The sequence below is a fragment of the Salvelinus alpinus genome, chromosome 1 (assembly GCF_045679555.1).
Source record: "Salvelinus alpinus chromosome 1, SLU_Salpinus.1, whole genome shotgun sequence".
In the NCBI taxonomy this organism is placed as follows: domain Eukaryota; kingdom Metazoa; phylum Chordata; class Actinopteri; order Salmoniformes; family Salmonidae; genus Salvelinus; species Salvelinus alpinus.
In genome coordinates, this window is record NC_092086.1 from 13,792,811 (window position 1) to 13,805,938 (window position 13,128).

A 13,128-nucleotide genomic window follows, 5' to 3' on the forward strand; every position below is an offset into this window, starting at 1 on the left:
TGTCCTCTAACGATGCTGTTTCTAGGACACTCCAGCCTGACTCCTATGGAACATGGAATGTCCTCTAACGATGCTGTTTCTAGGACACTCCAGCCTGACTCCTATAGAACATGGAATGTCCTCTAACGATGCTGTTTCTAGGACACTCCAGCCTGACTCCTATGGAACATGGAATGTCCTCTAACGATGCTGTTTCTAGGACACTCCAGCCTGACTCCTATGGAACATGGAATGTCCTCTAACGATGCTGTTTCTAGGACACTCCAGCCTGACTCCTATGGAACATGGAATGTCCTCTAACGATGCTGTTTCTAGGACACTCCAGCCTGACTCCTATGGAACATGGAATGTCCTCTAACGATGCTGTTTCTAGGACACTCCAGCCTGACTCCTATAGAACATGGAATGTCCTCTAACGATGCTGTTTCTAGGACACTCCAGCCTGACTCCTATGGAACATGGAATGTCCTCTAACGATGCTGTTTCTAGGACACTCCAGCCTGACTCCTATGGATTTGACCTTTGACTCCTTTCCTCTTACCCTCCCTGACCTGAGGAATTCTACCCCTCTGCCACCATCGATTTTCAGCACCCCATACTCTCCAACACGCACGCACACACACACACACACACACACACACACACACACACACACACACACACACACACACACACACACACACACACACACACACACACACACACACACACCACACACACACACACACACACACACACACACACACACACACACACACACACACACACACACACACACACACACACACACACACACACACACACACACACACACACACACACACACACACACACACACACACACACACACACACACACACACACACACACACACACACTTAACTGCTGCTCCGTCCCAGACAGTCTCCTGGTCTAAGAGCACCATAGATGTCTGGAGCCAGTAGGGCACATTCCTCCCTCTGTACCCAGCTTAAGGGGTCAGGGGCTGAGAAGAACTATGCCATGATCCCCTGATCCAGAAACACTGTGGTGATCAGATCAGGAGACAGGTTAAAGAAGGATTTGTACGCCTTGAGACAATTGAGACATGGATTGTGTATGTCTGCCATTCAGAGGGTGAATTTATACAGGTAAGTCAATTAATAACAAATTGTTATTTACAATGACGACCTGTCAAACACATCAATAAACAACACATTAATAAACAAAACATCATAAACAACACATCAATAAATAACACATCAATAAATAACACATTAATAAACAACACATCAATAAACAACACATCAATAAACAACACATCAATAAACAACACATCAATAAACAACACATCAATAAACAACACATCAATAAACAACACATCAATAAACAACACATCAATAAACAACACATCAATAAACAACACATCAATAAACAACACATCAATCAACAACACATCAATAAACAACACATCAATAAACAACACACCAATAAACAACACATCAATAAACAACACATACATCAACAGCCATTACAGTATACATACACATCAATAACAGCCATTACACTGTAGATACACATCAGTTACCCAGTACATGAAAAGCAAACAGTAAAACATGAACATCTAAACCCAGTCATATAAAACAGACACATTGTTCAGTAAAAGGCCCTCTAACATCCACCTGATCGCCCTAGAGGCACCAACTCCACCATCTTTCAGGACTGATCGCCCTAGAGGCACCAACTCCACCATCTTTCAGGACTGATCGCCCTAGAGGCACCAACTCCACCATCTTTCAGGACTGATCGCCCTAGAGGCACCAACTCCCCCTTCAGTGTTGAGGGTTAAACTCTTCTCCCCTTTCAGTGTTGAGTGTTAAAGTCTTCTCTCCCTTCAGTGTTGGGGGTTAAAGTCTTCTCCCCTTTCAGTGTTGAGTGTTAAAGTCGTCTCCCCTTTCAGTGTTGAGGGTTAAAGTCTTCTCCCCTTTCAGTGTTGAGTGTTAAAGTCTTCTCCCCTTTCAGTGTTGAGTGTTAAAGTCTTCTCCCCTTTCAGTGTTGAGTGTTAAAGTCTTCTCCCCTTTCAGTGTTGAGTGTTAAAGTCGTCTCCCTTTTCAGTGTTGAGTGTTAAAGTCTTCTCCCCCTTCAGTGTTGAGTGTTAAAGTCTTCTCCCCTTTCAGTGTTGAGTGTTAAAGTCGTCTCCCCTTTCAGTGTTGAGTGTTAAAGTCGTCTCCCCTTTCAGTGTTGAGGGTTAAAGTCTTCTCCCCTTTCAGTGTTGAGGGTTAAAGGCGTCTCCCCCTTCAGTGTTGAGGGTTAAACTCTTCTCCCCTTTCAGTGTTGATTGTTAAAGTCGTCTCCCTTTTCAGTGTTGAGGGTTAAAGTCTTCTCCCCTTTCAGTGTTGAGGGTTAAAGTCTTCTCCCCTTTCAGTGTTGAGGGTTAACGTCTTCTCCCTTTTCAGTGTTGAGTGTTAAAGTCGTCTCCCCTTTCAGTGTTGAGGGTTAAAGTCTTCTCCCCTTTCAGTGTTGAGGGTTAACGTCTTCTCCCCTTTCAGTGTTGAGTGTTAAAGTCTTCTCCCCTTTCAGTGTTGAGTGTTAAAGTCTTCTCCCCTTTCAGTGTTGAGGGTTATCGTTTTCTCCCCTTTCAGTGTTGAGTGTTAAAGTCGTCTCCCTTCAGTGTTGAGTGTTAAAGTCTTCTCCCCTTTCAGTGTTGAGGGTTAACGTCTTCTCCCTTTTCAGTGTTGAGGGTTAAAGTCTTCTCCCCTCCCCCTTCAGTGTTGGACATGTGTATTTGGGTGTGAGTCTCTCTCCTCCTCTTTCAGTGCGTATTAGGGAGTGAGTCTCTCTCTCCTCCTTCTCCTCTCTAGTTTTCTCTCTGTTGTTCTTTCGTTCTCTCCCTTGCAGAGCCAATGATGTGATCGAGTGAGAAGCCTTGCAAAACAAGAAGGGGTTGGGGAGTATTTTTCTCTCTTTCTCCCCCCTCTCCCTCAATTCAATTCAATTCAAGGGGCTTTATTGGCATGGGAAACATATGTTAACATTACCAAAGCAAGTGAGGTAGATAATATACAAAAGTGAAATAAACAATAAAATGAACTCTCTCTCTCTCTCTCTCTCTCTCTCTCTCTCTCTCTCTCTCTCATACACACACACTGATTTCTTCCTGCGTACGACTGAGAGACACCATCTAATCTCCCAGAGCTACTACTCAACACTGACTTACACACACACACACACTGCACTTCCCCCCTCTCATCACACAGAAGAAAAGCCACACACACACATCCACACTCAAACACACACACCCATATTCCGAGTCAGTGGATCTAGATTCTCTCTCTCTCTCTGCCTGTCTTTCTGTGTTTCTGTTGGAAGATGCTCTGCTGGGAGTTGTGTCTGACCCTGTTCCTCTGGGCTCTTCCTGTGAGGACTATCCCTTCCACCAACATCAAGATCACACACGGTGAGTACTACTATTTAGGGGTGGCGGCTGCGGCGGTAAACAAACGTTTGGGGAAGGTATGCTTCCTCTGGGTATAGTCACTGAAGAAGATCAAATCAAATCACATTTTATTTGTCACATGCGCCGAATACAACAGGTGTAGTAGACCTTATTGTGAAATGCTTACTTACAAGCCCCTACAATCCAGTTTTAAGAAAAATAAGTGTTAACTGATGTAAAATAAACCCGATGTATCCCTGGTAGTCCTTGGTATCCTAGAAGGGGAAAGGTGACAGCATCTTCCAATGCTCTATCTACAGTCACTCAGATTGGGTTAGTTAGTTAGTTAGACAGTTAGTCAGTTAGTTAGTTAGCTTGTGATCATGTGATTATTATTATTATTTGACCCTGCTGGTCATCTATGAACGTTTGAACATCTTGGCCATGTATTGTTATAATCTCTCTTCCTAGGTTTCTGCCTTTCTAGGGAGTATTTCCTAGCCACCGTGCTTCTACACCTGCATTGCTTGCTGTTTGGGGTTTTAGGCTGGGTTTCTGTACAGCACCTTGTGACATCTGCTGATGGAAAAAGGGCTTTATAAATAAATACATTTGATTGATTGATTGGTCAGTTAGTTAGTTAGTTTGTTAGTTAGTTTATTTGTTAGTTAGTTAGTTACTCTGTCTTGGTGAAGGGATACAGAGTAACTGATAGTCTTGGTGAAGGATACAGAAAAACTGAAAGTCTACCTTGGTGAAAGGATACAGAGTAACTGATAGTATTGGTGAAGGGATACAGAGTAACTGATAGTCTTGGTGAAGGGATACAGAGTAACTGATAGTCTTGGTGAAGGGATACAGAGTAACTGATAGTCTTGGTGAAGGATACAGAGTAACTGATAGTCTTGGTGAAGGGATACAGAGTAACTGATAGTCTTGGTGAAGGATACAGAGTAACTGATAGTCTTGGTGAAGGGATACAGAGTAACTGATAGTCTTGGTGAAGGGATACAGATTAACTGATAGTCTTGGTGAAGGATACAGATTAACTGATAGTCTTGGTGAAGGATACAGATTAACTGATAGTCTTGGTGAAGGGATACAGATTAACTGATAGTCTTGGTGAAGGATACAGATTAACTGAAAGTCTACCTTGGTGAAGGATACAGAGTATCTGAAAGCCTTGGTGAAGGGATACAGAATACCTGATAGTCTTGGTGAAGGGATACAGAGTAACTGATAGTCTCGGTGAAGGGATACAGAGTAACTGATAGTCTCGGTGAAGGGATACAGAGTAACTGATAGTCTTGGTGAAGGGATACAGAGTAACTGATAGTCTTGGTGAAGGGATACAGAGTGACTGATAGTCTTGTTGAAGGGATACAGAGTAACTGATAGTCTCGGTGAAGGGATACAGAGTAACTGATAGTCTTGGTGAAGGGATACAGAGTAACTGATAGTCTTGGTGAAGGGATACAGAGTGACTGATAGTCTTGTTGAAGGGATACAGAGTAACTGAAAGTCTTGGTGAAGGGATACAGAGTAACTGATAGTCTTGGTGAAGGGATACAGAGTGACTGATAGTCTTGTTGAAGGGATACAGAGTAACTGATAGTCTTGGTGAAGGATACAGAGTAACTGAAAGTCTTGGTGAAGGGATACAGAATGACTGATAGTCTTGGTGAAGGATACAGAAAAACTGAAAGTCTACCTTGGTGAAGGGATACAGAGTAACTGATAGTATTGGTGAAGGGATACAGAGTAACTGATAGTCTTGGTGAAGGGATACAGAGTAACTGATAGTCTTGGTGAAGGGATACAGAGTAACTGATAGTCTTGGTGAAGGATACAGAGTAACTGATAGTCTTGGTGAAGGGATACAGAGTAACTGATAGTCTTGGTGAAGGATACAGAGTAACTGATAGTCTTGGTGAAGGGATACAGAGTAACTGATAGTCTTGGTGAAGGGATACAGAGTAACTGATAGTCTTGGTGAAGGATACAGAGTAACTGATAGTCTTGGTGAAGGGATACAGAGTAACTGATAGTCTTGGTGAAGGATACAGAAAAACTGAAAGTCTACCTTGGTGAAAGGATACAGAGTAACTGATAGTATTGGTGAAGGGATACAGAGTAACTGAAAGTCTTGGTGAAGGGATACAGAGTAACTGAATGTCTTGGTGAAGGGATACAGAGTAACTGATAGTCTTGGTGAAGGATACAGAGTAACTGATAGTCTTGGTGAAGGGATACAGAGTAACTGATAGTCTTGGTGAAGGATACAGAGTAACTGATAGTCTTGGTGAAGGGATACAGAGTAACTGATAGTCTTGGTGAAGGGATACAGAGTAACTGATAGTCTTGGTGAAGGGATACAGAGTATCTGATAGTCTACATTTGGGTAAGTCCATAAACACGTGACAACTTGGTATTTATTAGGATCCCCATTAGCCGCTGCAAAAGCATCAGCTGCTCTTCCTGGGGTCCTTATGAAAGGAGTGCTGCAGTCTAACTAATGAACATGACAAGGAAAACATTGAATGCGGAGTATTCACAATTACTTAAGAGCAGTATAACCTATTCTCTTTCAACATTTTAGTTACATATGGTATCCTCCCTCCCTCCCCTGCTCTCTCTTACCTCCCCCTCTCTCGCCTCTCTCCTCTTCCCATCTCCTGACCCCCCTCTCTCTTCCCTTCCCTTCCCCTCCCTCCCTCCCTCCCCCAGCCTTCCCCCTCCAGTTGCCAGAACCAGGCCTTCCCGTCACCTGTCCGTTGTTCTGGACTGAGTTCGAAGGTCACTGCTACCGTTTCTTCCCCCTGAACCGGACCTGGGCCGAGGCTGACCTGTACTGCGCTGAATTCTCCAATGGTCTCAAGTCTGCCAAACTCACCTCCGTACACAGGTGAGAGGGATACCTGTTCATATACACACACAAAGGTCCACACACTGCCACACTACAGGTGAGAGGATACACACACACACACACACACACACACACACACACACACACACACACACACACACACACACACACACACACACACACACACACACACACACACACACACACACACACACACACACACACACACACACACACACACACACACACACACACACACACAGACACCTCTCTCTAACTCTAACCATCCCTTGTCTGAGTTCTCAGCTGGGAGGAGAATGTGTTTGTCTACGATCTCGTCAACAGCCGTATCCCAGGGATACCAACAGACATATGGATCGGCCTTCACGACAGGAGACAGGTAAGCACTGAGGGTTCAAACATTCCGGGATCTTTCCCAGAATTCCCAGGATTCTGGATTTCCTGCTTATTCCCTCCCAATTCCCGGAATCTTCTGGGTAGTTTTCCAGAAACCCTATGAAGCACCACTGCCAGGATAATCACTGCCTCATATGCGTGTTGTCGACAAACACACTGTGTTTGTACTTGTCTTTTTATGGTAATATACTCTGGAGGAGACGTCTGCAGCAGTTATCGTGGATTCAATCTCTGCAGACGTCTCCTCAGATGTTATTCCCTTGTAATACAAGGAATCTTCTAACTAGGATTTATGGAAAACCAGGACATTTTGGGAAAGTCACCGGACATTTTTCAACCCTACTTCTACTCAATGATTTACATACAGTACCAGTCAAACGTTTGGACACAGCTACTCATTCAAGGGTTTTTCTTTATTTTTACTATTTCCTACATAATAATAGTAAAAGAATAATAGTGATATCAGAACTACGAAATAACACATATGGAATCAAGTAGTAACCAAAAATGTGTTAAACAAATTAAAACAGATTTTATATTTTAGATTCTTCAAAGTAGCCAACCTTTGCCTTGATGACAGCTTTTCACATTCTTGGCATTCTCTCAACCAGCTTAATCTGGAATGCTTTTCCCACAGTTTTGAAGTTCACACATATGCTGAGCACTTGTTGGCTGCTTTTCCTTCACTCTGCAGTCCAACTCATCCCAAACCATCTCAATTGGGTTGAGGTCGGGTGATTGTGGAGGCCAGGTCATCTGATGCAGCACTCCATCACTCTCCTTCTTGGTCAAATAGCCCTTACACAGCCTGAAGGTGTGTTGGGTCATTTTCCTGTTGAAAAACAAATGATAGTCCCACTAAGCTCAAACCAGATGGGATGGCCTATCGCTGCAGAATGCTGTGGTAGCCATGCTGGTTAAGTGTGCCTTGAATTCCATATAAATCACAGACAGTGTCACCAGCAAAGCACCCCCACACCATCACACCTCCTCCTCCATGCTTCACGTTGGGAACCACGCATGCGGAGATCATCCGTTCACCTACTCTGCGTCTCACAAAGACACGGCGGTTGGAACCAAAAATATGTACTTGGTCTTTTACCAAATAGAGCTATCTTCTGTATACCACCGCTACCTTGTCACAACACAACTGATTGGCTGAAAGAAGGAAAGAAAGTCCACAAGTTAAATTTTAACAAGGCACACCTGTTAATAAAAATGCATTCCAGGTGACTACCTCATGAAGCTGGTTGAGAGAATGCCAAGAGTGTGCAAAGCTGTCATCAAGGCAAAGGCTGGCTATCAAAATATATTTTGATTTGTTTAACACTTTCTTGGTTACTACATGATTCCATATGTGTTATTTAATAGTTTTGATGTTTTCACTATTATTCTACAGTACAATGTAGAAAATAGTCTAAATAAATTAAAACCCTGTGTTGAAAACGCCGTGCCTCCTTCTCGGCACTAGAATAGATTTAGGTAGTTATAGAAACGCATGTATTAATGTTTACATTCGTTTTGGACACTCATTATTTTACAGGCACCTTAATGCATACTGTTAAAGTATATCATGTGTACATAAAAATGTAAAATGAAAAAATATATAAAAAAACATTTTCCTTAAAGTAAACATTTTATAGATTACTATACATCTACCCAGCAAACCAAAATGGTTTCTGTGAAAGTTCCCAGAACATTCGTTAGGTTGCGGCAAATGTTCTCATAAGACAAAAACTATCCAGTTGTGCTAATGATTAGACAATGTTTGTGTAAAACGTTTTTTTTTTTAATGTTTCCAGAACGTTCCCACTCACATTAAGTTGTGGCAGTATGTTCTAAAAACATTACATCATCTGGAAACCTAATGAGAACGTTTGGGGAATCTTTCCTTGGTTACAGATGTTGTGTATAACGTTTTAGTGAACGTTAGAACATTCCAGTGATATTTCATTTAAAACTTTTTCTGAATAACGATTTGAATGTTTTTGGGACGTTATAATCCTAATGTTAGATAAAACCCCAGCTAGAAATTCATGGAAATCTAAGCTAATGTTCTAGGAACGTTCCCAGTTTGCTGGACATGCTAATAGACCCCCAGAGGGTTTACCTCTAACAGAACCAACAATTAGAACAGGTCATGGTAGAAATAGTTTTAGTTAATCAGCTCCGTGGTCCTGGAATTCTCTCCTGAACATTTTAAAATTTGATGATCTAGTTTCGTTGGTGGAGTTTAAACACTTGATCGATGTATATATCATAGAAGAGTGTCTTTAATTGTCTTTAAGGACAGCTGTTTTTAGTCAAGACTTTCGTGTTTTTAACGTAACATGTAATTGTTGTACTGTATGTGTGTTTATAGTTTTGTTTAATGTTGTGTTAGTGTATGTAAGTTGTTTTGTATGAAACATTGTTCCCCCTGCTGCTATTGGACCAGGTCTCTCTTGGAAAAGAGATGTTATCTCAATGAGAAAAACCTGGATAAATAAAGGTCCAATAAAAACAGAATAAATTAAACCGGGGCCTGTCAGTCCAGCTCTCTGGGAAGCCAGTCTGACGTAGATATTTCACTCTAGAACTGAACGGCTGGTTCATTAACACACTGCTGGTAAACCCACTCTAGAGTCACCAAGCCACCACCTCCAGAGATAGAGAACATAGACTGAGTCTACGTCCCAAACGGCACCCCTTATTCCTACAGTACTCTACTGTTGATCAGAGGAGAGTCTCTGGTCAAATGTAGTGCACTACGAAGGGAATAGGAAGCAATTTAGGATGCACCCCCAGGTTTGTTTGGTTTAGCCAGGGTTGGTGTTGATTATCACTAATATGATCCAGTCTGTATATCTGTTGCCTGAACTCACTACAGAGTGGTTTTATTGGACCAGGGTAGAAGTTACCCTCTTTATGAATAGATCTAGGATCAGTTTACACCTTCCCCCTATCCTAACCTTAACTGTTAGGGGTAAAACACTAAGCTGTCCCCAGATCAGTGGTGTTTGTAACCTAGGGTGTTTGAACCAGCCATCATAACTACTGTGCAACTCTCATGGGAACAGCTAACAGGACATATCTGACGTGTAAACCTCTTATTTACTTTCCAAATGGGCTAAAAGTAGATTACAGTTAAGAGTTAGGGTAGAGTCAGAGTTTAGGGTAGAGTCAGAGTTTAGGGTAGAGTCAGAGTTTAGGGTAGAGTCAGAGTTTAGGGTAGAGTCAGAGTTTAGGGTAGAGTCAGAGTTTAGGGTAGAGTCAGAGTTTAGGGTAGCGTCAGAGTTTAGGGTAGAGTCAGAGTTTAGGGTAGAGTCAGAGTTTAGGGTAGAGTCAGAGTTTAGGGTAGAGTCAGAGTTTAGGGTAGAGTCAGAGTTAGGGTAGAGTCAGAGTTTAGGTAAGGGTCAGTTTTAGGTTTTAGCTAATCTTCCCTTTTCATTAAGCAGTCTGCCCAGGTTGTTCTATATACCATGTCATACTCTTCCCTTTTCATTAAGCAGTCTGCCCAGGTTGTTCTATATACCATGTCATACTCTTCCCTTTTCATTAAGCAGTCTGCCCAGGTTGTTCTATATACCATGTCATACTCTTCCTGACTATAGGAGGGCAGTCTGGAGTGGACCGACGGCAGTAACTATGAATACAGCTACTGGGATGGCAACCAGCCTGACGACGGCATACACCGCATCCCTAAAGAGGAAGACTGTGTCGAGATCTGGTACAGGCAGAACAGCGGTGAGACACACACACAGGCGCAATAAGCATAAACACACACAGGCACAATGAGCATAAACACACACAGGCGCAATAAGCATAAACACACACAGGCACAATAAGCATAAACACACACAGGCGCAATGAGCATAAACACACACAGGCGCAATAAGCATAAACACACACAGGCGCAATGAGCATAAACACACAGTGTATTACCCAATAAAACAGGGATGACCTAAAGGTCATGACCTAAAGGGATGACCTAAAGGTTGATGATTGAGCCTGGGGATGACATAAAGGTTCATGATTGAGCCTGGGGATGACATAAAGGTTCATGATTGAGCCTGGGGATTACCTAAAGGTTCATGATTGAGCCTGGGGATGACCTAAAGGTTCATGATTGAGCCTGGGGATGACCTAAAGGTTCATGATTGAGCCTGGGGATGACCTAAAGGTTCATGATTGAGCCTGGGGATGATCTAAATGCTCTTAATTGGTCATTTCGGATGTGTTTCTCTGAGTTTCTGTCCAAGTATGTGTCCCTGCTGATCACACACACACACACACACACACACACACACACACACACACACACACACACACACACACACACACACACACACACACACACACACACACACACACACACACACACACACACACACACACACACACACACACACACACACACACACACACACACACACACACACACACACACATACTGTACACACACACATTAATACACACACACACGTCCGTAGCTGATGAGTCAGTCAGTCAGTGTGTTGTAGTGTTGTTTTTGTCTCTAACAGCGCTGTGTGTGTGTGTGTTAATGTGTGTGTATGTGTGTGTGTGTGTGTGTTTGTGTGTGTGTGTTTCTGACAGCGCTGAGGTCCTGGAATGATAACAGCTGTGACAAAGCCTTTCCCTTCGTATGCAAGATCCCCACAGTGGACAACTAGACCTCCAGGGTCCAGCACTAACACACACACACACACACACACACACACACAACTTTCTCGCTGCTGTTGTTGCCTTCTCCTTCCTCAAACCTCCCTCTCTACTTCTCCTCCCTCAACTCTCTCTGTCTTCATCTTCTCCCTCAACCCTCCCTCTCTTCATCTCCTCCCTCCCCATCCCTCTTTTCTTTCCCCCCCTCAACTCACCTTCTCTTCTCCTCTCTTAACTCTCCTTCTCTCCTCCCTCCCCCTCCCTCTCATCTTCTCCTCCCTCCTCCATCCCTCTCTTCCACTTCCCCTCCCTCCCTCCCTCCCTCCCTCCCTCCCTCCCTCCCTCCCTCCCTCCCTCCCTCCCTCCCTCCCTTCCATCCCTCTCTTCTTCTCCTCCCTCCCTCCCTCTCTCCCATAGTATAATGCACTAGGTATTGAATAGGGTGCCATTCAGGACATCACACACTCACACAGGAATACATGGGACTTATCATGTGAAGGCCAGTCATCAACCTTCCTTCCCTCCCTCCCTCCCTCCCTCCCTCCCTCCCTCCCTCCCTCCCTCCCTCCCTCCCTCCCTCCCTCCCTTCCTTCCTTCCTTCCTTCCTTCCTTCCCTCCATCTCTCCTGTCTTCCATCCTTCCTTCCCTCCATCCCTCCTTTCTTCCTTCCTTCCATCCATCCCTCCTTCCTTCCCTCAATCCCTTCTTCCTTCCCTCGATCCCTCCTTTGCTTTTCTCTTCAAAAAGTAGGTATCTGTTAGAAGTTGGACTGCCGGTGTCTCAGCAGTCTGCGTTCTGTTCTGAAGCAGCCGGTCCTTCAGCAGTCTGCGTTCTGTTCTGAAGCAGCCGGTCCTTCAGCAGTCTGCGTTCTGTTCTGAAGCAGCCGGTCCTTCAGCAGTCTGCGTTCTGTTCTGAAGCAGCCGGTCCTTCAGCAGTCTGCGTTCTGTTCTGAAGCAGCCGGTCCTTCAGCAGTCTGTGTTCCTCTTCACCCTGCAGCCCTGTTACCACTAAGATACTTTGATGTTTGGTCAACTCTCAAATGGCACCCTATTCCCTATGTAGGGCACAACTTTATGACAGAACTCTATGTGACTCAGGTCAACAGTAGTGTACTGTAAAAGGAACTAGTGTGCTATTTGTGACAGTTGTTGTTGATGTTTATGTGTGAACGTTTATATGTACTTCTGTACTGTCATGTAGTATATGTAGGACCAATCATCAATACTTTGATCAATTCTTTAATACATTTAATAAGAACACCAGACTGTGGTTGTTTTGTGTCTGGACTGTTGAGTTCCTTCTCCATCACACGCTCAGCCTTAACAACAACAACACATTGGTAAATAACCTTATTCTAGGTAAACATAGAACTACCATCACACGCTCAGCCTTAACATCAACAACACATTGGTAAATAACATTATTCTAGGTAAACATAGAACTACCATCACACGCTCAGCCTTCACATCAACAACACATTGGTAAATAACCTTATTCTAGGTCAGCCATAGAACTACCATCACACGCTCAGCCTTAACAACAACAACACATTGGTAAATAACCTTATTCTAGGTCAACAATAGAACTACCATCACACGCTCAGCCTTCACATCAACAACACATTGGTAAATAACCTTATTCTAGGTCAGCCATAGAACTACCATCACACGCTCAGCCTTAACAACAACAACACATTGGTAAATAACCTTATTCTAGGTCAACAATAGAACTACCATCACACGCTCAGCCTTAACATCAACAACACATT

General features: G+C 43.5%; 1 protein-coding gene across 1 annotated transcript; it reads left to right on the forward strand.

Annotated features, from left to right (window-relative positions):
- Positions 1-3,123: 3,123 nt before the first annotated feature.
- Positions 3,124-11,685, forward strand: clec19a (C-type lectin domain containing 19A). Its single transcript, XM_071391708.1, has 5 exons — positions 3,124-3,436; positions 6,143-6,320; positions 6,588-6,681; positions 10,292-10,424; positions 11,295-11,685. The coding sequence occupies exons 1-5, from the start codon at positions 3,349-3,351 to the stop codon at positions 11,369-11,371; spliced, it is 570 nt and encodes a 189-aa protein (XP_071247809.1). The 5' UTR covers positions 3,124-3,348; the 3' UTR covers positions 11,372-11,685.
- Positions 11,686-13,128: the final 1,443 nt, after the last annotated feature.

Bases quoted from the DNA above. Each gene is read 5' to 3' on its own strand.
- clec19a (XM_071391708.1), top strand. From the start codon at position 3,349: ATGCTCTGCTGGGAGTTGTGTCTGACCCTGTTCCTCTGGGCTCTTCCT. The intron at 6,682-10,291 runs GTAAGCACTGAG...TCCTGACTATAG, and splicing joins GCCTTCACGACAGGAGACAG to GAGGGCAGTCTGGAGTGGAC. The intron at 10,425-11,294 runs GTGAGACACACA...TGTTTCTGACAG, and splicing joins CTGGTACAGGCAGAACAGCG to CGCTGAGGTCCTGGAATGAT.